The sequence below is a fragment of the Anguilla anguilla genome, chromosome 13 (assembly GCF_013347855.1).
Source record: "Anguilla anguilla isolate fAngAng1 chromosome 13, fAngAng1.pri, whole genome shotgun sequence".
NCBI classification, from domain to species: domain Eukaryota; kingdom Metazoa; phylum Chordata; class Actinopteri; order Anguilliformes; family Anguillidae; genus Anguilla; species Anguilla anguilla.
Window position 1 is genome coordinate 30102929 of NC_049213.1, and position 27917 is coordinate 30130845.

The following is a 27917-nucleotide window of genomic DNA, read 5'->3' on the forward strand; positions in this document are numbered from 1 at the left end:
ATATGTCAAACAAACTAGCAATGAAATTCACCAGCGTCAATTAATATGATACCAAATATTAAATGTATCATTCGGATTGAAACACAAAGAGCGGCTTTCTGGCCATTTCTTCCCGAAACTTGCTCGAAACTAATTTTTGATTCTGGAAGCAGCATCGCTCAATGTCCGCTGGACGGCAGATTCTCATGACTAATGCATGGATGAGATGAAACTGGGACCACGGATCCCTGTCAGGCATGGGTCCCCGCGCGGTGTGGAGATCCGCAATTCCTATCATTCATTTCCTCACAGCGAAAACACGCTCAGAGCTGATCCCGCGCTGACAAGACGCTATCAGCGCATCTGTTCACATCCATCCAGCTAGGCCTTCCACACCAAAGATAGTCTTGAAAAATGTAACGCAAACGTGATTCACACGAGGCATTGTGTGTGTGCATTTGGAACTATTATTCATTATTATTCATTCACGGTTAATGCTTTCATTGAATCTGAGATTCTGTTGCGTATGTTAGTACCTTTACATACAGGAGTAACTATTGTATAAGCAGAAAAATGAAACCATAATTAGAATTTTTAGAAGTTTTTCTTTCTTTTGAGGGACTAAAATGAGAATGTGGGCACATCTGTAACTGTCGCACTGTTGCTGACCCAATTCTGGGTCATCGTGATCAATAGGGGGAACGGCTTTATAGCACCGTGTTTTGACATTCACGGATATATCACACAGTGCAGAAACAACACGTTCAGCAGACCCTGTTCATCCTCTCCTTTCCGACCCTAAGACAAATAATTGATGGTCTCCCAATGTGGCGGTCAAGAGAATGCCTTACACAGCAATACCGATGAATTCTACCCCCTTTTAATTTACAGAGTAAAGACAGTGGTGAAGAAAAAAAGAGGAAAAGCCCCTGGGAGAGAGATGTGTTTTTCAGCTCCCCAGAGCAATTTGGTGGTTGGAGTGCAGCTCTGAAAATGGTCCCGAGGGCTGAGTAATTGGGCCTCATTTTTAAAGACTCCATCCATTTAGCCTCTAATGGGGTCTGGAGAGTCCTGTATTATTGCCACGAGCCTGTGTCATTAGCAAGAGGACCGCACGGCTAAATGTGGAACCCTTCCTCCTACACCCTCTTTGGTTATGCAAAGTCTGTCCCCCTGAACCCAAGCTCTCAGCTCTCACATCTTCATGAGCCCCGTCTTCGCTGGGGAAACAGAAAGACGCGTCAAAGCTTGACAACCACGTGTCCCATCATTTGACAAATGATGGTGATGGATTTGTGCTTATTAAAAAAAGGCCAGTGGCCTGATATGCAGTAATGCCCAGAGATTTTAAAAATAAAGAGCAACTCTAAGATTTTTATTTGCATAAGGTACATGGGTGTGCCTCTGTTAAGAGCCTTCAGACAAATAATGGGAGAGAAAAACTCAATAATAATGTGTGACACTATCTTATGATTTAAGTGCCTCAGTGATTCGAATGAATCAAATTATTCAGTTAGCAGCATCACACATTTGATGGAGAAAATGACTCAACCATGAATACTAAAGCATAAAGCAATCAATGTCACTGGTATGTAAAAAAAAAGTACATAATCCTCTGCCATGATGAAAGAGAGGTTAGATGCTTATATAACATCTAACCTCTTGGTTTTCCCAGTTTTGACACAGGCACATACTGTTCTGGCAAATACAGTACAGAGTACTTTTCAATAAAACAAAGCTTTTTTTTAAGCATGTTTTTACTGCCTGGACATCTGTTTCAGGGTGTTCAGCCACACAAGATTTTTTATTTTTTTATTTTCGCCAATGTTTCACTTGGTTTTCCAGTCTACTTTCCAGTTTATCTACAATAATTATTTTTCTTTGAATTTTTTTTTGGCGCTGTAAGGAGTTTTTTTAACAGAAGAGAATTAATATACGCATCCCCGGCTGCTCACAGGCAAGAGGAATAATTATACAGCCAGCTGGAAAACCGGCTTTTCCTCCCTTGCAATTTTTGTGGGTTGCAGGGCTAGAGATCATGCATAAAAATGAATTACTCCAATCTGTCAGCCGGCAAAAATTTTGCATAAAACCTTTCCGGTTAGGACATGATACCATTGCTTAATTTCCTCTCCATTCTACCCTCACTTCTTCCCTTACACACGATTTCCCCTCATCCATGTCATTTCATCAATAAAATTCCCCATTTCATGGAACCATTCCGCACATGCTCAGTGCATCTTCTAACCTGCGTTTACTTTTCAGGCTAACGGGATATCATTATGCAGTAGAGCAAATGTGCCAATGGCAGTCTTCTTCTTTCCACAACAAAAGGCTCCAGCATAGTTAAATCAGACTTTAACACTCAGTTGACAGACACCAAACGATTTCCTCACACCCAGATAAACGTTTGGTTTATTTTTCATTTGCATATATAGTTTTAATTACATTGATATTATTGATGAATGTTTTTATGCAGTATTATTATTACCAATGCAGAAAGGTGCCCATCATTCAAAAATAAAATAAAATTTAAAAAATGCAAACTCTAGAGTGGTGAGATTTACTTTTCTTAACTCAGCAAAGATAGACAGAGCAACAACATGTTTGTTTTTTCTTCCTCCCACTCAGCCAGACAATACAGGACTTCAATTAATACAGACCACAATTAAAATGGGTGACCAGTGAAACATAACTAAAAAGACCACTTCAGCGCATACCACACATAATCTGTTTACGCAAATGAAGGTATGCCGATTATGCCCATGTCGGTTGAGAGGTGACAGATTATTTTAAAACTGGGGGAAAAACATATGCAGTGCAGTGCAGTCTGTAAGCATTTGGTCATTTATTGGACTAGTATTCTGACATTTTTATCCATCCTGTGCCCAAAACCATATTGAAGTATACTGAAAGGACTTGTATAGCTTGTTGTCAGCTTTGTTAATAAATATGCAACATTTGACCAGAAATATTGCACCAGAAATTTAAAAACTTGAATACATTCAATCCACTCTATATATATATATATACACATATATTTATGCATGTACGGTATGTATACATGCACGTGTGTGTGTGTGTGTGTGTGTGTGTGTGTGTATGGTAAAAATGTTTGCACACCAGGCAAAACTCTAATCAGTGCATACACAGTGTAGAACTTGTTTAGGGAAAATACATACTATATTGAAAATCAGTATTGTAAGTACAGTATAATCCAGCATACTGCACATATAGAAAGCAAATAGGGTCATACATTGACTGATCCGGCACATGGATGCCACAAAATGTCAGAAGAGCCATTGTTTCCTGCTGTTAAATATCAGAAACTATTTTATATCTTGTCTTGAAGTGTCTCTTGGAAAGGTGCTTTTTGAAATCAATAAATTCACTGAATGACAAAGCTCAGATCCTCTGAGTCATTGGTCTCCCTCTGGGCAGTGGATGATAAATCGAGTCATTTTGTGAAGTGTTAATAATAAAAGCGGATACTGCTTTTTTCTTTCATTTTTTTTTGCAAAGCTCTCTCCTTGTTAGAGATGAAGACAAACGGCGAAAGAAGCCGGGAAACAAGGAGCCACAGGCTTGTCTACGGCCTCAGACCTCACACTGGCTAAATGACCTATTTGCAGTCAGATCAGAACCGCTTCCTTCATTACTGACAACTTGTCCGCTCCCACAGGAGACCTTATCAGTGAGCTAAGCTACCTCCGTTGACGCACAGCGCACTGAATCAAATGAGGAATTATCATGCCGTTTGCCTCTCCTGGGAGAACAAGGCAGAACACCGCTGACAGAACTGAGCTGAATTAAATCCCGTCTCCTTTCCACTCTTTCATTTCAACATTACTGATTGTTTTTACTTGATTTAATTGGGGACAATGGAATAGTTTACACTTTTATACAGTAAATCACATAAATAATCGCACACCCTCCATGGACCACCACAATGCACTTTTCTAATACAACTGAACATGAAATTGTCAAAACACAGGCTTAACATATAATAACAGATTGCGATTTAAATAATTTATTTAATCCTGCAGTATGTCAAATAAAAAAACACTTGAGCGGGCATCGGAGGGCAAAGGAGTGTGTTTACAGAAGGCTTGAAGAGTAACAACAAAGCATAATAAAAATTGTCATGTTTCATGTGCTGCAATGAGAAGAATCATGGATAGTACTTCATTTGCCAGGATTTCTCTTACCTCATCCCTCAGCCTGTGATTAGGAGAGAGAGAGAGCGAGAGCGAGAGAGAGAGAGAGAGAGAGAGAGAGAGAGAGAGAGAGAGAAAGAGAGAGAGATAAAGAGAGAGACGCCTGAATCTCCCAGGAGGGAACTGGGCTCACAGAGTTTTGCAGTCTTGTTGCTTTTGCTGGGGATGAAGCAAAACTCAACAGCCAAAGGGGAGAGGGAGTCTGTAAAGCTGAGCTATGTAACTGTGCACCTCAGGGAGAAGCACTCTCTCACACACGCACTCTCTCACACACACTCGTGCAAGGTCTTGAAAGCCCTTCTTGCCTCATTTTTAAAATGGCACCCCTGGTATTAGTTTTTTTTGTTTTGTTTTGTTTGCCAAAGGCAGCATAATTGTAAGTGTGAAACATGCATGAAAGTTTTGAGAGGAAAATAATTTAGTACAATTTTGTTGTAGCTGTCAATAAATTCAACAAATTCATTTTCATCACTTGAACATTAACCTGTAAATAAAGATTTGTACTGTTCATGGAAACCCATTCTTGAGTGCATGATGAATGCAAATGTATTATTTGACTAAATTTACTTATCACCCCAAAAATTGTAGACACAATATTACATTCATTCATGATACACTGTCATATCGCCTGCGGTTAATGTACTGTACATTTAAACAAAAGTTTAGCTATTGAGCTATTGAGCTGTGCACTCCATGGAAAGTCAATATGACTGGCATATGGATATGTTTGTCAGATAGTGGATCTAATGGGAGTGCAGCCTGTACGTTAAAAAAAAAAGAGAAAACTGCTTGCTATTTTAAATTCCCTTTTTCCCCAAACAAACCTCCAGTCATGCAGCATTCAATAATAAGTTCAGTCAACCATGAGAAAAGACAGAAGGAGTAGAAGGAAACACAAACAGATCTCCATGTTCCACCATCTCAGTGAGGCCAGGGACAGAGAGAAGGCACAGGTGCAGAGCAGATGTAAGAGCTGACGCAGGAGCAGTCTGTTTTATTGTGTCTCCTGGATCTTATGCGATGGAATGGGTGTGGCTAGCAGGCGGGGCCATATCCTGGGCTAAACAAAAGTTCTCTGAGAACCTCACGCTTCTGCCACTCCTACTTCTGAGCTCTCTGAGCAATCTCCCCCAGCGAAAAACCATGTGACTGACAGGAGTGACATTTTACCATTACAAAACACTGAGTCAGTGCATTACCTACGCGGAGACATAATAATCAGCAGCCAGAGCTCTTGAACCACATCCTTTCTGAGAAGTCGAACAAACAGTGTCTCTCTGAATTTCTGATGCGCTGTGGCCCGGTAAGTTGGTGGAGAGAAAAGAAGCCATGAATGCAGCAGCTGTTCATTAAAACATAATGTTGGGAGTGAGGAAGAGGGCCTTCTTAGAGGGAAAACAGCCCTTCACCTCATCCTCCTGACTCCAACACCTGTCAAATGTGGGATCTGAATAAATCTGAAGATCATAATGAAAAGTGAAGCTATGGGAATACGCTGCTACAACTGCGTGCACGCACACGCACATGCACATGCACGCACATACACACACACACACACACACACAAACACAGAAACATGCACACACACGCACGCATGCACACACACACACACACACACAGGGGACAAAATCCTCTTTCACTTTCCATAAAAAATATGATTCATGCTTTATGCTTGAGAACATGGTCATGGGAGATGACAGCCTCTGCGGGGGAAAGTTTTATTTTAAAAAAGGGCACATATCTGTGTACATATACAGCCATTTTTATCAAATAGGACTGTGGGAAAAGTCTGGCTTCACACTTTTAGACAAACTACATGGCCCAGTCAGGTACCTCTTCTATAGGTGGTGATGTGTGTCAGGGAAGTGTTACATTTAATTCACATTCAAGAAAAAATATGGCTCATGTTTCTCTGACATGCCAACAGACAACACGCTTCACCTGAACACCTGGACCAAACACATCATTTCCAGTCAGCAATGACCCAACACTCACAGAATGGTAACATATAGAGAAGTCCTTTGAGTAGCATAATGAATTAATGAACATGGGTCAATGGAGATTAACAGTTACATAAATAATGACTGCAGAACCAAGGAGCAAGAAAATAAACAAATTAGCAGGAATTAAAAATTAAAAAGGCCACGGTAACTTGAACCCCAGCTGGCTTTAAAGGTTTATTTCACAGCAGTAAACAGCAAATTAGGCATACAATCTTGCCACATTAAACACTTTCACCCAAAAAAAAACCCCACTGCCAGAAGCAGGGATTAGACATTGGGTCTCAGCAAAAAAAAAAAAAAAAAACTGATTGAATGTAAAATATTTAGAAGACAGGCGGGTGAGGAGTCAGAAGCCAGGCTCAGCATCTGACTGGCAGTTCACTACAAATTCTGCATTATCACAAGACACATAACAGGTGCATTCCGGGTTTGTACCTCTCTCTAACTTCCAACTGACAGAATTCCAGCTCGGTCTGCAGACTTGCGATACATGCATTCTAATCTACCCCTGTGAGACACTGTCTCGTTCTTTCTCTTACTTCTTCTGTTCCTTTTGTCTTCAGACAGCTACAACAAAATTGTACAAAATTATTTCCCTCTCGCTAAACTTTCAGTGTTGTTCCTGTTTGATCCTGCACAAGCGCTTCCAAAGGCTGTCACGAATGTGATGTCTAACAAGCTTTTTATTTTGAAGACTTCACATATACCTGCATGCAAAGTCACGCGCACACACATACATGCACACACACACAAAAATGAAATGAAAGAAAAAAGAAACAGTATACCAAACCGGTAACAGTCAATATTAACCTTTACAAAACATGTATAGAAAGTAGTAAAATATGTGAAACTTTGCCAAGTTGTATTCCTATATACATTCTTAATAATGTCTCCTTTAGACGGCAAAGCTGGAAACCTAAAAAACCAAAAAGAGAATATGGAATAAAGACTATCATGATGTGTATAATTAATTAGCAATTATGTTCATATTTAGTTTAAATCAGATTTTATCTTTTTACATTTTTAAAACCTTTTTTTTTTTTTTTTAAGAGTTTAAGGAAAATTATGCTCTGTATTACAGATTCCTGCCTTCCACATTTCTCTCACGGAAATCCATTCATTGACAAACTGAATTGTCTGGGCTGTGTTCACCTAATGCATTGTCAGCTTGATGATCAATTTCCTTCTCTCCTCCGGGATTTTTTTTTTTTTAATCCAATGTGAAAGAAGCTGAGAGAATAAGCTGACGGGAAAATAACGGTTAAAGAAAAAGATGAGACAGATAGCGAGGGGAGAAAGGAGAGCCGCAGATACACGGCACTAAACTTCCATCAAACCAGGAAATTGCTTCATTCACAGGAGCTTTTGTTGAAGTTAATATGCAATTATCCCTCTTTAAAGTTAAATAGAAGTCTTTTAAAAGAAGAAAAAACAGCTTGAGAGTAATGATCGAAGAGGTGGAAAGGGACGGGTTTGGCTAAAAAAAAAAAGAAGAAAAAAAAGAAAACTTTTCCTGGAGCAGATTCAGACAAACTAAATACGTCTAACTACAGAGACACAGCCATGGAACACTTTCATCTGAACCAATCTTTTGAGAAAAGTCCTCATGTGTTATTCACATTGAAGCATCTGAATATTTGAACAGACACTACCTGTATTTGTCCTACCCTCAGTCTCAAAATATAAATTACAGGAGAAATACTGTGGAGATATAGAGATGGCTCTTCATGTTCACCAGCCTAATAAGCACAATAAGGGATCTTTTCATGCCAATACAGGTTTCGGTATAATATGGTTTATATTTTATGTAAACTTTCCCAATGCATTTTATATGGGGCAGAGAAATTGTGGTGATGACATCATAAATCTGGTCCATTTTGTCAGGGAATTTTCCTTTCAATATCCAATGGATACTGGTGTTTTAAATTTAAAGCTGGGATTTTTCTTTTCCAGATATGATACTGATCTAACAAATATCCTGACGTTACTTTTATGCCAATACAGGTAGGCCTACAATTTTCCTGGACTTCCGAAATAAAGTATGCACATGGAACTGGAAAATGTAATTAAGCTAGTAGCTGGGCCCAACACTAAATAGCCCATTAGAATACTGCTACACTTAAAATATATATAGTGGATGCCTGAAATATTGTTATTAGGTACCCTTGACAGCAGGTACTGTTAGCAAGCTAGCTAACGTTAAACATGGTCAAAATGCCAAAAATGAAACTGCCTTTGTATTCTACCCAAAAGGATTCAAACAAAGAGATGTGCCTTTGCAAAACATATTATAATAACTGGCCACTTTCAAGATCCGATGTTGTTACTGGCTGATGTTCAATTGGGATAATGATTGACTGTGGTACTGGAGCATTTGTGATGAAGCAATTAGCAGGAAAAAGAAGAAGGAAGAAATACAAAATAAACACAAGCCTAAACTGCATGTCTTTGGATTGTGGGAGGAAACCGGAGTACCCAGAGGAAACCCACGTGGGCACAGGGAGGGCATGCAAACTCTGCACAGAAAGGCCCTGGGCCAGGATTTGAACCCAGAACCTTGTTGGTAATATTTTATTACTTAAAGTATTACTTGATGTTAAAAAGGATACCAATATTTTCAATTCGATTAGTGGGCTTATTTTTAATAGGTAATACAGTGACAAATTAAGACAGCATTCTTCTGCCAGTAACAATGGGGAAAAAATCCCTTTTTCTCTCAAAGCAGAGGGAAGAATACTGCCCAATGCCAGTGTGTTAAGAGCACCATCTGCGAATTAGACACTAAAATGTCTATATTTTTGCACTGAAGATCACGGACCTCCAGAGACAGCTGAATTATTTCTTTATGTCAATACTAATGGCTTTTAGTAATAACGGTGGCAATAGGCCCTCTCTTGGTATGAGGAACATAGTGTTCATAATTACTGCAGAGCTAAGCCATTGGAGGCTGTCCCTACAGACCGAAGCAAGACAATAAACACTTTTTCAGCCCTCTATCTTTCTGTCTGTACCTCTATTTCACTCCATTGTTCTGCATCTTTGCTCCTTTCCTGGGTAGCACTTTGCGTGCTATCCACTCATACAGGACAGCAACCACTACATATAAGCCAACGGGTATTCTAGCCAATAGAAAATTTCATTGCAGCATTAACTATATAAAAATATTTAATGTAGACTTAGCACTCACGGGTGTTGGCTGACATAGCTCATACATTTCCAGGCTCCTGGAACTATTTATGACAGGAAAGAGTGGTGGGGGCAAGCTGAGCTATGCTAGTGGGGATATTGAGTATCTAGATAATGAAGAGAAGGTAGCAAGGACTCCGGAGGAAGTGGATCACATAAGGGATGCCTGCCTGTGTAAGTTTGGCTTCACCTCAGTTTCAGAGTCTGGCCAGCAGCAAGACTGGTGCAAGGTAATCCGTGAATCTCTAGGTCACCTATCAGTTCCTCTATCAGAGATATAAACATCTATCTACCGAGTATTATCAGAGAGATGGAGAAAAGTGCCGTCAAAGAGTTTCTTTCTGGTAGTTTAAGTTGGAACTACTAAAACCAACAATAAAATATATAAATGGTAGGCTAGCTCCTTTGACAAGGTGGTTAAGGCATTGGGTTTCTGATCTCAAAGTTTACAGGTTTGAGTCCCAGGGGAGCATTGCCATTATACCCTTTAGCAAGGTATTGCTTCAGCAAATATCTAGCTGTATAACAATTTTAAAATATATGCTTTGATAACCACCCCATAAATAGAACCATGTGAAGCCTGTTAAGCAGTAACGGCATAGAAAATAACAGAACATTTTGAATGAATGAATGAATGAATGAACGAATTAATGGATGAAACTTTGCATTCATATAGCACTTCTTCACATGCTCAAAGTGCTTTACAGTGATATGGGGAAACCCAGCCTCTTTTGAAAACGTGCTACTTTGGCTAATAAAAAATTGACACAGAAACAAGACAAAGATAAGAAACAAGACAAAGATTTTTTTTTAAATAGGATAGGATTTAGTATCACACACAACAAGACAAATACTCTCAATGCAAACTGATGCCAATGATGTAAAGAAACTGATTGATGAAATTGGTGTCAGTTAGATTGCCAGGTGAGTCAGTCTTTCTTGTTTAATAGGGGGTTACAAGGCATTGTGGGTTCTCCTATATTGCTTTCCTTATACGTGCATTGCTCTACTGTATACCAAGTGCTAAAATAAACAGCTATGGATTCAATTATTTTCTGACAAGCATCTCTTTCAACTTTGCACTTTCCAAGACGTGGTCCAAAAAGAGAACAAGCCAATAACTTGGAATTGTATTCTTTGTTTGACTTTACTTTTAAATGTCACAACCACAATTGCACACATTGAATTCCATTGAAGTCTTGCACCCAGGAGCTTATATTGATGATATTGTTTCCTTTTCCCACTTTAGCATCCCTGCTTCTTTTTAGTCTTTCCCTGGATGCAACAGCTCTAGGAAGCATTATTTCTCATACACACATACACAGCTAACTCACTGAGTGGCTGCCACAGAAATACTGTTTTACCACAATAACCTCAAAAGGGTAAAAAGGTGAGTCAATATAAATAATCATTTAGTGTACATTTTATTGGCTGTCTCATTTTCAAATCGTATCTTCAAACATGAAACTTTTGCACAGGAGGCGCCTGCTGCTGCCTGATATTTAAATATCACTTAAAAAGAGGATGTACAAAGGGAAGGGAATTCTGCTCTGATGCTGGAAAACACAAGAAGATCATGACCAGATGGAAGAGGATAATAGTGAGATAAGGCTGTGTTCATGATGTCCTGAAACTAAGGATCATTTTCAGCACAGAGCCTCGTCCTTGGTCTTTCTCTTCCTTTCTTCCTCTCTGCTATCTCAGAATGTACCCCCTTTCATCTGCTCCACAGTTGAGGAAGCCTTATCTAGCCTTTACCCTTGCGGAAGGCACCTTGCTGATTTACTTTCTTCACTAGAAATCAAGCAGTGTGAGTGCGCCCTGCTGGTTTTCTTATAAATAATTATATGCTAAGGAAATAATGACGTGTAAAATAATTAAGAGCCCAGAGCATTAGCATCACCATTACAATTCCCCTTACTTTTTTGCTTTTTATAATTTTACAGGATACATACTTTTTTGTCTCCTGTTTGTGTAGGGAGGGAAGGTGCAGAACTGAATAGGTACAAGCTGTCTGTACTTTGCCCATTACTGCTAATAATAAACTTTCATTTTAGCAGTAACTGGAATTAACCAATTGAAAAAGCACATTTGTATCAACTCAAATCTACAGTACATTTGTTGACAAATACATTCAGTTAAATCTGAAAAGTGGAAACTGCACTCAAAATATTAAGTAGCAGTTCCACAAATTAACATACAGAGAGCAATGTGTGCTGCTAATCGCGCAACAGCTGCAAATGCCATATTAACGACTCATTCAATAAAGTATTGTTGAAAACCAAATAACCACGCAGCCCAAATTGCAAGTGCAGTTCAAAAGTGCACTTCACATTATTAGTTGCCAAACATGATGTTTCAGCCATCAGATCAGCCTTCAAAAGATATTTTTATGATGGGAGCAAGCCACCTTTCATCTGCATCAGCTCAAATTTGAGACAGTGCATAGACTCAGCTGTCAGAGCAAAGCTGTTTTAAAAGCAGTCTTGATGTCAAGTTATCTTTGAATGCACAAATAACAAAAAATCCCGGTTTTTACTCTGTTTTTGAAGTTGAAAAAGCACTTATTCAATGACGTTAATTGGGAACGTGCTGTCATTTTCAAGAGACTAATTCTAGTTTGGCACACAAATCATGTCATGAAGCAGGAAAAATAATTACTAAAAAAGGAACTACTGAGTCACAGAAAATATCACTTGATTGACCGGTAAGTAGACCTCTTCAATATTTCCTGGAACAACTAACTATCGCAAATCATAAAATTGAACCATTTGCAAAGAATGAATTTTTATTAAAGTGACTTCATTGTTGGAGTCCAAATATTTGTCTCTGTACAATCAAGCAGCTTAAATGACTAAAAGCAGAAAACAAATTACAGGAGGCAGGTTCAATGCCATATTTGGCATCAAGCAATGCTAGTACCACATGACTCAGCCTATAATGATGAATAACGAATAATTTCTGTATCTGTTGACAGATTGATACCCTTGTATGGAAGATCCAAGGTTCCAGGTAATATTACCTGATAAAAATCCATGCTTTTTCAGAGTGGTAATGTAGATATGAAGATAATAAAATGTAGAAATTTGTGACCCAGACAGAGCACAGTGTTGCTATTTCCCAGTAGTTACATGCTCTTTCCACCCAGAGCTGGATGTGATTTTTTATTTTTATTTTATGTTATTTTTTGGTACTTGTGATGCTTAATGGTTAAAAAGCATCCCAACGATTTAGCAACTTCCCATAAAGTGTTAAATTGAACCAGAAATAAATATTTATTTTACAAATTTATTTCTGTGCTTCTGTCTTTGCAAGACTCCAAAGCCAGAGTATTTGTTCTGGGCGTTGGGCCATATGCATAGCTACTTAAGCTGATGTTGTTTTTCCACAGTTTGCATGACATTACATTTGTGTCATTCATTTAGCAAATACACTTATCCAGAATGACATACAATGTAAAAGAACATAAGCACTTTCACCTGATTTATTTGACTAATAGTGCCAGACCTGGCTAACAACATTCCCAGTAAGTGTACAGCACATGAAACATCATTTAAGCAGTAATGCAAATTAAGTACACCGAGCAAGCAATTCAAACTGGCATCAGGAGAGAGAACATCGGGTACTAAATAAGGCATACTCATGGCCATCACATTTTGCTTTCAGAGTTCAAAAAGCTACCTTCTGGATGGTGCTACACAAAGTAAACATCATTGCTTTCTGAGGTATGTTTATTACTTCATAATATTTCAAAATGGACAAAATCCAAGTATCAGACATTTTCTACGCAAATTCAATAAAGTATTGAGTGTGGTCAGTGTTAACACTTCAATGCAACTGTGAACTAAATCAATAATAATATATTTTAAATGTGAGTGTTGTATATGTTCAAATTTATGTTGTCTTGTACATCCTCTCCCAGCCAAAAAATAAAAATGCTCTATAGATCTTAATAATGTATTGTGTTGTATTGAGTTGTATTGTATTATGAGATGCAATATGCTAATTTTCAGTTGAACTGAACTTTTCCTAGTGCCTGAATTGTTACACAGAAACAAAAGCGAAAGTATAATTACAAAGAGAATAAGTGGCATTAGATATTCAGTGCAATCAAGTTTGTTATACTTAGTATATAATTGACATAATTAGATGCTTGATAATTAGTATTAAATTACTTGAGAAACACAGCCAGCTGAGAGTAAACAATGAAATAAAATCAATGAATAAAAATGCTTAGATATTCAGTGGTTTAAGTACAAAAAATGAAATTTAGCAAAAGGATGGGAAGGTTTGGTTTCTGCAAACCAATCAATCAATCAATCTATCTATCAATTAAAAACCTATGACTCTACCAATCAAATATGTCTTGTTTATTTAACCATATTGCATCAACATCAAACAGTAAAACACGAGCACCATCTTGTCTCTCTTGACTGTTATTGTGGAGTGGTAATGTTGAATGAAATCCAGTAAATATGGCAATTTGTTCTTGGCAGGAAAAACAATGGTAAGTAAGATCCTACCATTCCAGTCTGAAAAGGAACTAAGCCAAATTCCAGGGAAGCCTATAAGCATGGTAATACACAAGGCCTCAGACATCATTTACTCTCAAATCCAAGGCTTTGACCCAGAATATTCCAAGATGGCTCTTAGGAGTTGTCACCTACCCGTACAAGGGCTTCTTCATTTTATTTTTTATTTTTTCCTTCCAGTTATCTGAATCCCTACATTAATTCCACACAATTTAGTGGCCATCTACTACCGTAAGCCCTTCAGCCCAAAACAGCCGTGGTTCCCACTGGAGCAGTGGGAAGCAGAGAGCAGAGCTTATACGGCCTCGGCTAGGGCCCCACACTCCTGCCGTTTCCACCATGGCTTCTTCTCAACAACCGTTTCTCAGCGCGTTTGCTTCTCGCCGTCACAGAGAGTTGAAGATTGCATTTTTCCCTTCTGAGCATGCTGTTTGATCTGTGTGGTCTTCCTGTGATCCTACTGGTGCTAAAGCAAGTGCATTGGAAGGGACGCTGCAGCATGGATGCAGCAGCATATTTAGCCGGTATAGAGTTCTCTCCGTAGTGTTGTATCATGCGCAGGGGGAAGGCCAGAGATCCAGAGGTTTGTGGAAGTCAACAGTGTCGGTGGCAAATGTGGGCTTGTTGCAGACAGACAGACATTTTAATGCCCGTGCTAACACACTATGTGTGAAGTACAGCAATCCTACACCGCCATTACAACAGGGCATAAGGGCATAACCCCCCAGCCCTTTTTAATTCCTTGTTTGTGCTTCCATGGGGGTTCTGGAGTCATTTATCACTAGAATTAAATAGAAACTACTTAAATATAGAATTTGCACACAATAAACTACCAATATTTCTCTTTTTTATTAATATCTTAGACTGAACCTCTGAATACAATCTTAAGGAAAATATGTGAAAACACACACACACACACCCACACACACTAAAATAGAACATAAATAGACAGACATACAGGTATGCAGGGGCACACACAGAAATGCAGACACAAACATCTCACTGACATACACATTCACACACACCTCAACACTGCAGTTTCTCTCTCATATGCACACGCTTGCTCTCAGTTACACATCACTTCTAGTACTCACACAGACATTAAAATTGCGCTCACAGAGAGAGACATTACACTGCTTGTTGGCAACAGAGGGATCTTGGCATCTACGGAGGACTCTGGAAAAATTGATTTTGGTAATCCCCAAGTTTAAACTTCACAGGGCAAATATGTTTCTCACACAGCATGTTTGTTTCCAGAATCACATAAAAGCTTCCATCGCACACACACAAGCAGGACATGTAAAAGCCTCCAGTTTTTCTCCAGTACTGCTAGAGCATACTTTGGAGACATACAAGTGTAACAACATTGTAATTACATGAGAACTAATGTGTAACATCATATTGTTACACATTGACGAAGTTACGCTGCTTAGTATCTATCTGGCAGTTTCCTGCGGTTTGTGAAATTGCACAACAGTTCCACTGAATGCATGGCTCTGTTTCAGCTATGTAACTATGCCTTTTCTATGGTTCTTAGATTAATTACAATATTTGTACACTCAGTAATTACACAGACCCCATTACTATAACACTGTGGTGAAGGTTACCTTATAGCACAGTTTTGGGAGTATATACATGGAAGAGTCTGATGTCGTATTGTAGGTTCATATAGTGGAACTTTGTATGTGCTTCTAATTCCAATAAATAAATATTTGTAAGCCCTGACAATTTTCACCATGACAACAATGTGCCTCTCTCTACCATGTCTGCCAGGATCTGGTGGTATAGGGGACAGGGTACAACAATTATCAGTTTTTTCCAGATTTTTAAATCACAAAATCACACTGGGGGGCAAAAGCTGCTATAACAGCTAATACACCCCCCCCCCCCCCCCCCCTCAATGTGCGTGTCAGCATTTTAGCTCATCACATACATGATAATGTTTTTTTAATGAATGGAATTAACCTAAAAAAGCAACCAAGGCTGTCTATCTTTGAGTAGCAGAGCAGGCGTAGAGCTTCATGCCACAGTGCAAGGTACCCTTCACGTCATAGAAATCATGATTCTTTATGTAGCTGGCATAGATTTGTGAAAATTTTCCACATACAGTAGTGCATTAATTTAAGAGATTCGCATATATGTGTTCCTTCTGCAATAGCTGCCATTTGTTTTTGTATTAAAAATACTTGGCAGTTTCCATGTTTATTATTGTGTCCTTCTGATAAAAATATAATCACTTCAGTTGTAGAGATAAGGAAATTAATGGAGAAGAAATCATATTTGAGATAAATTGGCAGTAATATGAATAAAAAGAATAGAATGTCATCGTATTGTTTTAGATTTCATAGATGTAGTATCAGTTTGGTTCTGACACTTTGCACCCTGGTAAATCAAATATTTCAGGTGCAGGTGTGAATAGGATTATCTTCAACTGTAATTATTAATTATGTATCAATTACTTATTCAGCCAAAAATGTATGCTTAACAATTCTATGACAGTGGGGTAAATATTGCTGCATTATGTGTGTGCGTGTGTGTGCGTGTGTGTCCATCTCAGTGTGTGTGCATTCATTATTGGAAATACTTTTCAGCCTTGTTTGTAAACAGGCAGCTTGTTTGTGTCTTCTGCAATAAAGGGAACCAGTGCTAAAGTGAAAATTAGCCTACAAATCAATAACCTTGTAAAAACCCTTTGATAGAAAAACCAATGACTAACTGATGACTTTACGAGTCAGACAAAATGAAAACACACCAAAATACATTTGTCTATTTAGTATTTATGGCGTCCCTTTCTCCTCCCACCCCCTCTTATTCTGCCTCACTTCTTCCTTTCTCTCAATATCTCAATTTGGTGTGAATTTGTGTGTGTGTGTGGGTCCAAATGTTGGTGATAATGGAGAGACAGAGAGGGACATAAGACTGCTGGCAGGGGCCACATTATCAACTTGGCTGCAGTTGTCAGAACATAGTCTTTCACAAATCAGCAACTCGAAAGAAAACTGATGAGCTTGTTACATGGAACATAATGAAGATTAACAGCTCTCCAGAGCCAGCATCACAGCACAAATTCTTTTTTTTTTTTCAAATGAAACATAAATGGGAGACATTTTCAGGGTTACCACACATGTCTACGTTAGAAGCGATAGAAAAACATTTTTTAAATTATATTTGAACACATGATGTTCCAGAATTTAGTGAAATATGTCATTAACTGTGTCACGATGTGACAACACGGTTTTAACATCAAAACTGAACTATAATAGCCAATTATGCAATAGTTTGTCACACGGGTAAGTGATGTGCCTGCGATGGACTGGCGACCTGTCCAGGGTGTATTCCTGATATTGCCCAAAGCATGCTGGGATAGGCTCCAGCACCCCCAGCGACCCTGACCGGGATAAGCGGGTATAGAGAATAGATGGATGGATAGATAGGTAAGTGATAATATCATCTCAGAAATAATTTGTTAGACAATTATTTATGACCATGATATAAATTGTATTAATCCAGTTAATGGTATTCTACACAGGCCAATTAGAAGGACAGAACAGGACAGCTTTTGCTGCAGGCTACACTCCAGAACAGTCTTTTATGATACTGCCACTTTAAATGGGAGGGGTATTCTTAAGCGTAATTGCACACTAATCCCAATGTGAAAGGGGCAGTGTGGAGTAATAACAACTCAGAAGCTGGCTGTGCTGCCTGCACATGACCTGCCGGTCCAGTTTAAGGCAACACACTGGGCATGTGTGAAATATGAATCCATTCACTCGTTCGAATACACCCTTCTATGGAACTTTGCATTGTATCTCAACAAGGCCAACTGTTAAACCTGTACAATTCAGAGAATATGTAATATTCTTTGATATTTATTTTTCTTTGCTCCAGGATGGCAACCTACACGATCCATCTCCTTGCAACCTATGCCCTTGGTTGTATAATACCCAGCTCACTGGTGCCTGTTCTCTTGAGAAGAACTAGCAAACCACAGCCAGGTTAAGTGCCCCTCTGCCAGGGTATTGGGCAACTGGTTTTACAGTACCAGTTTTCATTCTCTTAGAATTACACGAACCAGTAAACTAACGTGCCCAAAATCGAAATGTTTTGTTTTTCGACAGCAGAATACAAAAAGATGGTTAAATATTTCAAGAGGGAACGGGAAAGACAGATACCACCTCCCCCCTCATTTGACGGATGCTTTATGAGTTGAACCGAGCAAACAAATTACCGTTCCACACAACAAGTCGAACACTCTTATCATTGCTCTCAACACTTCTGTGTTCTTCTGAATTCTGTTTTGAATTTTAAAAGCTCTATAATGCAGTCCTGGCTACAGAGACAGTGCATTTATGTATGTGCTCACTTCTTTACCTCGTTTTACATGATTTTTTCCATTTAGTTATTTTTACAGCTTCCAAAGTTGCAGTTTAACAGACACACAATTTGTTATGGTATGAGTCATCTTCTTCATTTTGTTTTCTGTTGGATGTAAAATGGGTACAGTATGAACAGATAAAGGCACTGATTAGGTAAATGTTTGTCCATGACCTTGACTGACAGTTAAATGCAAGGGGTTGTTTTTTCTTCAAAACACTTTAGAGTTAATTTTGGTGATTGCTGACCTCACTAAACTATGATTGTGCAGCAAAATTATATCACCTGCATTTGACTGAGTTAAAGAAGAAGGAAAATGTTGACTGAATCCAGGCTGTAGTTTCAAACAGTTTCAGGACAAATATATCATAAGATTTCAGTTGAATGTGAATTCAGCGGGCCATCCAACTCATGGGGTTTCAAGATGAAAAACAGCTGCGTTCATCATGGAAAAACACTGACTTTATAAAATACTGTTGCAACTAACAGGGTGAATGCGTATGGTGTGAAAGCATCCATAAATATTTCAGGAGAATCTGGGTTCCTTTCATTTTTTTTATTTTTACTTTATTCCAACAGTGACTAAAGCTCAGGCGGTTGTCTGGCAGTCGGAGAGTTGCCGGTTCAATCCACACCCTGGGCGTGTCGAAGTGTCCCTGAGCAAGACACCTAACCCCTAACTGCTCTAGTGAATGAGAGGCATCAATTGTGAAGCGCTGTGGATAAAAGCGCTATATAAATGCAGTCCATTTACCATTTACCAGTGAAAAAGGAGATATGGTTTCTGATATGGAAGGGATCACAGCTCCTATGTGGCTTCAGACCCAGCCGCCCTATGGACTGCGCCACACGTTTTTCCAACGCAAACAATTCTTAAATACATCACTTGCTGCGTCCGTCTCAGCTGTACCCTCACCAAACAGAAAAGTTCTACAGTTACAATCCCAGCATGCTGACCAACCCAGGGGCAAATATCTCTCAAGGATTCATGAAAAATTTCACAAATCACTTCGAGCCGAAGTAGCTTTCATGGGAAACCACAGCGAAAGGAAGCAAATCGCTGAATGAACCCCTGGTATCCCCATACATAAGCTATGCAGCATTTCCTCTTGGCATGAATAAGCCATGAGCCACCATTCCACGTCATACGGCAAATGCATTTTAAGCATTATCTTTGTTTCTGTCCCAGTGATTACCATTGCTGGCCTTCAATTCATTCATTTTGTTATTATCTTGCATGCCAATGGCTGTGTATTGATTGCACTGCATTACAGTAGAAATGAGAAAGTGGGGAAATTCAGAAAAGCCAACTGAAAGGGAAAAACAGCCATGGGTTCACCTCTGTACTTCTACCACTTCCTTTTCTGCTCACTAAAGCTCATTAGTTAACGTTATAATGCTACAAAAATAATTGTATTACAAAAAAAGAAAAAATAAATTGGATTCCATCAGCATATTGACAAGATGCTTAGGCCTGGTTTCAATTAACATTTAACTCCAGCTTACAAACCACAGAGATACCGTATTTCCTTCCAGAAAATTCTGTCGTTTTTTTCCTTTGTTGCTACCAGCCCCTATGCAGCAGCCAGAGCACAGCTGCCATGATGGCGTGGTAATCACATCACCAGCGGCTAATGATCCCCCGTGAAGCTCGCCATAACAAGGGGAGGAAGGAGGAAAACAAGCCATGCTAATCTCTCGTCTGGAAAACTAAAAAAAAAAATAGAAAAACACCCAACAAGGGCTCTCGTTCCAAGGTTTCCACATGAGTGAGGAAACCCATCTCTGCAAGCACAGCCCTGCTGGCTGTGCACTCGGCTGTCCTGCCTGGGAATTATGGCAAAATGAAGCTAAGCCTGATCGACTCCGACACTAATTCACAGCATATAATAACATCAATATTAATAACATACTGTATATATACATATGCAAACACACACACACACATAATGTGTGCACGCCTGCATGCATGCTCTCATACGCACGCACACACGATTTGTATAAGTAAATATAGAACTATGACAGCACTCACTGGGGATATTACATGCTACCCATGTGTGGAGAATATTTTAGCAGCAACCATCTCATAACTGCTGAATCATGCCCTCTCTATTCTCCTACTGCCCCCCCCCCCCCACCCACCCACCTCCTGTGGTTCGTTTAAGAAATTTAGTACCTTTCAGGGGCCAATTCAATATGTATACTAGCATAGCATAGTGGACTACAGATTCATTCCAGGACCCAACATGTACACTCCTGCTTTTTGGGTCCTAACCCACAGTTTAAGAAACCCTGCTCAACATCATTGCGGGGCCCCCTACTCATCAATCATACTACCGTCAAATCACATCCAACTTAACCCAAGTAGAGCCTACCTCTCTGGGGCTGACCAACGTGAATGAGGGTTCAAAACATACAGCAGCAAACGCTGTTACTTCCTTTTACAAACTAGCTCGGCCTCCTTTTAAAATGAAGGGAATATATCTGAGCTATGCTCAAAAAAAAACAAAAAAACAACTAAAACAAAATATGGAGCTGAATAAAATGAAGCTACCGCAAATGTAACATCCTCACTAAATAAGGTCAGAGAGTGAGTAGGTGGTTTATTTTTCAATATGACGAGCAATTTCTCAGCGGTGCTCAAAAATTTGCTCATTATTTGACCAGTGAGGCAGCAAAGCTTCCACATCGACTAACCAAAACACAAATGCAGGTAGCTATACTTCCACTGCACAGGCTGTTCTCAGAGTTTCCCATTTAATCTCTTTCCAAAACACACTGAGGTCGGAAATTAAGGAGAATAAGACAGGCCCATTTAAAGATCTTGCTGAATTGCTGTATTTAAAGCACCACTTCCTTTTACACAGATTTCCTGATGTTGCCATGGCATTTAAGCTCTTTAACCATTCCCGTGACTGTGGCTTCTGCAGAGAAATCATTTTCGAAACTGAAACTAATCAAGGACTATGCTATAAGCAGCATGTCTCAAGACAGACTGTCAGGGTTGTCAGTAGATTATTGAAAACAGTAGGTTACTAGTAGGCTATAGACAAGTAGCAAGACAGGAGGACAGGGCTATAGGAATCCCTCAGGTGGGAGTAGATTGATATATTTACCTTTATTGCATTGCTTTGCAGATCATTTGTGTTGGCTAATAGCCAGACAAACCCCAGCTTTCTGCAATAAGGACCAAGAGTGACTGAATTTGTCCTATAGCCAGATCTTCTGTTACGTGAGGTGTCAATCACTGTCAGTGCTGAAACACCAAGGCGACTATATATATGTGGTATGTACATATATAGGTTGCCTATGGTGGAGTGGGGGAGGGTGCCCACAGAAATATCTCAACCAAGTTTTCGGCTACATGCTTTATGACTTATGTGCTCTTCACTACTCTGTTCTACAGATTCTTTTCAACATCCAGATGGTCGGCTCATGCATCCCTCCTCTTTACTACGAATATATATTGGAAGAGGCAGCAAAAGGACAGAACACTGCTACGGTACTGTTCTGAATCATAGTGTTCCCTACATGAATATTCATGAGATGCACAACATATGAATTGTTTACTGTAGTTCCAACAGAAAATACACATAACTTTAAATTTTAACAATTTTTGAGCTGCATGTCTGGTTTGTCTACAGAATATATGTCTGTACCCATACCCTTGTAACCTTAACCATACTGTTTGTGCCATAGGATATCTTGGACAGTTGTTCTGGATAAACTAATTGACACAGATAAACAGATGCCCTCCCATTGTTATGTCATTACTATGACGTCACTCACCCTGACAAGCATCTGGGGGAAGGGTCCTCTGGAGTTTTCAGGCACGTTTATTGGTGGGATGACCCAGTCTCGTTTTTGTCTCCTTGGAATGCTGGGGTTCTGCCGTTGTTTCCATGGAAACATGATGATGCTGGGTTGGGACTTGGGCTCAGTGGAAACTCCTTCCTTCTCTGTAGTCTAGGAATATTACATACGAAAATAAATAAAAAGAATAAATAAACAACCGAGTCAGCATACGCTGTCACATGATATCTATAGTTTGGTGTCTCCCGATGTGATAAAAGTTATACCAATTGGGACAAACAGCACTGGACTTTGTGTGGGGAATGAACACCACCATGACTGCCCTCACAAAAGCAATCCTGCCAACCACCTGCATTTCAGCACAGTACACCGAAGTAAAACTACAAAGTCACCAAAGTATATACATTGAGTACATAAGTACAGGAATTTATGCAAGGACCAGACAGTGGCAAGGTGTTACCACACGATAAAGCTCCAATCATGCTTTGGGATGGATTAGCTGCATTTTACTTACATGAGAGCTTCTGATCCGTCTGGCATCCAACAATGCACTGCTTTATTTCAAGGTTTAAATGGTGGAGCCAAAGATCATTTATCACAAGGCACAGACTATGCAGACTGCATTCCTTTCTAGCTTAACTAAAGAGGTTCTAGTCACTAAAGCTAACGGAAAGAGCAGTTCAACAATTTACTGTTCAGCAGAGGCAGGGATGGAATTTATAATGCAAAGCCTATAATGTCTGTTATCATAGATCATTTACCATCTGACAGCCTATGTACTCTGTGTTTCCTAGTAGTTTGCCCGAGGAGTTCCTGTTCTTGTATGTACTGTGGAGGAGTTCCAACATTCTAGAGTTTTGATATCTTATTTTTTGAGCTTGACATAGATCATTTTTACAGATAATATTTGTGTACACCTTGTGGCTACTGCTAGGGAATCTTTGAGAGAATATTGCCACTGGGCTCGTAGTACAAGCTAAAAGACCAAACATGACTAGCTAATAAAATGAATAACAATGGACACATTGGGTTTAATATGACCAGTGATTATTTAATATCATCTGAGGATTCAAAAATTGATAATAGGCTAAGCAAAGAGGGGTGGGTAAAATGTGCAGCCTGTAGCACTGGTTGTACTGCAATTCCAGACAATGAAGTGGGGGAGATTAACAGCTTTCTGATGCAAAATCTTAAATGGGTGTGACTTAAAAATATTATAATCAGAACTCAATAATGAATGAATATCTCCTACTACAATAATCACTTTTCTGATGAGATAGATTCACTGCTGGAATTGATGCTGATGGGATTTTCACACGTCAAACATGTTTACTCAGTACCAAATATGCACCCCAATTAGAACGGCATATCACTACACAGCAGGAGTCTGGTTTAAAAAAAAAAATGTTAATCTCAGTTTAATTTAGTATCACTTTTCTCTAAGGTTTTTCTGCACACACAGCGTTTTCAGCTCAAATATCTTGACAAGTCTGGTGAGGAACCATTCAGCTAGGCTTGGGGAGTTCCATCTGTAGGAAGCGGCATAATCCACCACAGGTTAAATCCACAGTAGGCTGTGGGAGGTCATGTGCTTCTCACATCATTTTCCCCAGGGGGTAGGGCTTTGGGGGAAGAGGGTTGACTGAATCCTTAAAAAATGAATGTGCATTCACACAGACATGCAGACAACTGTAGCTCTGGGTCCAGCAATAATAAAATGCAGAAGGATAAATCCACTCCGTGAACTGTAACGTTATGCAAGAGGAAAGAACACTATGTACACACTGTGATTTAATGGTCTCTCCCTCTCACACCCTACCATGTTTTATTCCTTTCTCTGCCTCTCATGCTATTGCAATGCAATCCTCATTCACTCACCAGGATTACTGCAGGTGAGGCACACAAATGCCTCTGATGTACTCACCTACTCACACCTCACAGTCCACACAGTACTACAGGAGTGTTAGCACTGGCAGGACAAGAGGCATATCACTCGCTGAAAACAACTGACATTGTGTGGGCACTCGGCTTGTTGTTGTGAGGAACCAAAACAGTGGTGACCTGAGGAACCCAGGTTGGCTTAAACCCACCCTCCCGATCCATGCTGATTCCTGTGAACATCCTTCAAAGACTTATGCCTGATGCCCGGAAAGCTCCACAGTAAGGACACGCACAAGTCTGCCACAGGAAAAACAAAAAAAACATAAACAAAAAATAATAAATAAGATGGTCTCTTCTGTAGATGTATGTTGAAAGAAAAGGGTTTAATCATCAATCAAAGTGTTTTTGAGAAGGAAGGGCTGGGGAGAGCCCCAGGAGGGCCTTTACTGACCGCGTGAGACATCAAAGAGACAACGTACACCAAGCCACCTCATTCCTTAAGCATTTCACTATGCTCTCATGGGCTGCAAGCTGGAGTCCTCTTTTAAAAGCAATAGTGTACTTTCTTATTATTATGGTGAGTGTATGTGCGCTTGTGTGTGTTTGTGTGTCTTTAGAACAAAACATCTTCCTTAATCTTAAGCAGTAACTATGGCTACAAAGGACCTCTGAGAATCAGAGATTCATTCTGATGTAAAATATGGCCCTTTCAGCAAAAGGCGTTTCCATGGCATTATGCCCAAAGAAGGGAGATGTGTGTGGTGGTTTGTTAAGTAGTCTCGGTCCCAGTCCATTTCATTTGGCGTAGTCGCATTCTTCCTTCCACCCTGGGGTGCCCTACTGCCAAGACTGCACTGGATCAGCCATGTAATGTCAGCAGGTGCTGACAGCCAGCCGATACGTATGCGAGCTGACCCAGCAACACTAGCAGGGCTTATCAGCATGAGGGAGCCAACAGATACCAACCCCACCTTAGCAGATGTGCTTTTCTGCGGATCTGGATTAGAACTGTGAGTCGAAGTACAAGGGCTGGCAAGCAGTAGTTCTGTTCTGATAGCAGATCTGATACATTGTCGGATGAGGGGGGGGGGGGGGGGGTAGATATGAGCATGGTGAGATGGATTTATTCAGGATAAAATCATGCCCCCTTCCACCCCCCCTCGTTCAAAGTGCCTACGGTTGAGCAAGACTCCACTGGGGCCAGGCAGCATTAATAAGACATAGGGAAGTCTGTGTAGCCCTGGGGCTATGGCCTTCTACAGCACGGTCAATTTACCTCAAGCAGCACATTTGGCCCTTATCTGCGCTCACATATCTCTATTATTCACTTTCATCCCAGTAATCTGTGTTCCAGATCATTTCTGTGCAGGTAGCCTATGGACTAACGTCGATGGACTAACAATGATATCAGCAGGGCTGGAGAAGGAGTCCCTTTCTGGCATGCTGGGATACCGCACGGAAACCCACTGCCAAGCTGGAACGGAAGGGCATTCGCCGACACCAGCTCCTCATCAGCGTACAAACGTGTGAGAGCAGGCAGCATACGCTTCGTGTTGGGAGAGGGCAGCATCAACAGACAGACCAGTCTCCTGCGCTTGTCAGCCTCCCCTCACATCAGCGCATCCAGGAGTTAGCGAGGGCGACGCTAAGGCCCGCCTCCAGCTCCCACTCAGGTGCCGCTTCCGCCGGCGGAGCCAGCTGGCGCCGTGCCCCCTCCCTGCCCACAGGCCCTTTGATATCCGCCAGCCTGTGGCTCCACACACATCTGGACATTACCATTCAGGAAATGGCACGGAACAGCCCATTAGCCACGTCCGCAATCAGACATCAAATTGTGTTTGGTTCCTTATATTCTGGCAAATTTTGTACCGCATTACCACAGTCCGTCAGACACATTTCTGGGGAAGAATATTCTGTACCTCTCCATTGCCACAAACACATGGACCCACATAATGTCGTGGTGCCCTCATATTTGTCATTAGTGGGGGTTTTTTGTTTCGTTTTTGTTATACTTTTATAAAAATGAGAGTTGAATGAAAAAGAAAAAACGGGGCTGTCATAGCCCCAAAAATCAGAGCCCATGATGGGTAGGATGATGGGTAACAGAATGCTGGGGCTGCTTACGTTCACAAACCCTCTTAGTGAAAAGCTCAGACTAGGAGGCGAATGATGAAATAAATTGTGTTTGAGTAGGTATAGGCAGTATAAATTGCATTGAAATATGTGCCACGATATGAATTTGGTCTATATCGTCTATACAGGTAGAGAATGGATTTTGATGGTTACTGTACATTACAGCATCAGCACAAAACTTTTGGTGAGAAAACAGGACTCAACAACAAGGAGTGCCTGCTGGCCCTGGGCAACTATGAGATTGGTTCAGGCCAGTTGATTGATTTGTCACTTGCTGGGTCGAAGAATTGTTTTTACCATCCTGGTGGCATTGCAAGATTCAAAGAGAAAGTGCTTAATTAACGAGATGTCACACTCTAGCAAGCTTGCTCAACATGAGTAGATTAAAACAGAAATGCTCCTTGGGTTTTTTTTAAATATTATTAGCGTTCAAGAATTATTTCTGATCAGAACACCAAACATTATTTGTATCTTATTTCATCCCACTGTTTCATCCTGCTTCTGTTATGAGTATTTTAATAAAATAATGAACAGCATACACTCGTGTTATTATTGTTAGTCAACATATTATGGCAAAATAATTTTACTTCTGCCAAAATGCAAGTGAACTGTTGTAAAAAACGCAGATTTTGAAATGTCCTAAGGCACAGCATTCCATGGGCTAGCACGACCACTGCCTCCTTTCTCAACTGAAACGTGCTTATAAATAATGTTACAGCTTTATCACTCATTCATTCAACCTAAGCTTACAAATAATTAACCTAAGCCTAACTAACCTAAGCTTTAAGATTCATTAATACGTGCACGGACTGACATCACAGTCAGTTTGAGATATTTTCTTATAAAACAGGTATTTACTGAAGTAACATTAAAAAGATAATGAGATCAAGCCTATTATACTATTATATCTTCACGTGCTAGTAGGCTAAAATTAGATTGCAAGCACCTCATCTCAAAATTAAGCATCCCCAGGATAAGGAGAATTTGAAACTGCTCAGAAAGATGAAGCTCATTCTTAACTTGGTGGCAGCAACTGGCAGATTCATATTTTTAAAAGGCCTACGTTGTTTTAAATGGTGTAGAATGGTGTTTTGACAGCTTTTTAATGTAAATATCCTGTATAATCTCCTTTAAAAACTGGTTATGTTTGTTTTTACAGCTGGGCCAGTAGAAATGTACCTGCGGCAAGTGGAAAACTGACAAAAAAATCATTAATGTCAAGCTCAGGAAAGGATATTGTTCACACTGATTGCATTCCTGCTTGCTAACCCTTGCGGCCGTTAATTCAGGCAACATCACTGGCCAATAAAAAACATGCAGGTGTATGTTTCCCTTTTACACAAAAACAATAAAGGTTAATTAATAATAACCTTATAGTTAACGACAGGGAACAGTCAGTCCTATGTCTTGTATTCCTTTTAAAGCAGGTTCTGTTGAAACGAGGAGGAAAAAATGTATACCATTAAATATTGTTACCAAGCAAAATTCAAAATATATGGTATAAATTTTAGGCCATGTCGCCCAGCCCTATGTGCAAGAGAAGAAGAAGAGAGTCCACTCTGACTCAGGAAATTTGGGGTTTTATTGCAGGCTATTTTATACGACAGCCCATCCTGAGCCTCTCTTCCTGGCAGTCTGAAGAGAGATGGATTGTAGGTATCAACTCTGCAACAGAGGCAGCGCATTTGTACCTGTACAGCTGCTTCATTCCATGGTGTCTGGGATAATCTCTGAGGCAGCAAGCAGCCAGGCCCTGATGCAGCTCTTCTGTGGCAGTACCACGCGGGGTCCCTTAGAGG

General features: G+C 40.0%; 1 protein-coding gene across 1 annotated transcript in view; it reads right to left on the reverse strand.

Moving 5' to 3' along the window:
• LOC118211647 (cadherin-4-like) overlaps positions 1-27917 on the reverse strand; it is a 249611-nt gene that overhangs the window by 80951 nt on the left and 140743 nt on the right. The window contains exon 5 of the mRNA XM_035389009.1: positions 22081-22257. Within this exon, the coding sequence (XP_035244900.1) occupies positions 22081-22257 (177 nt within the window). The remainder of the gene's footprint in view (positions 1-22080; positions 22258-27917) is intronic.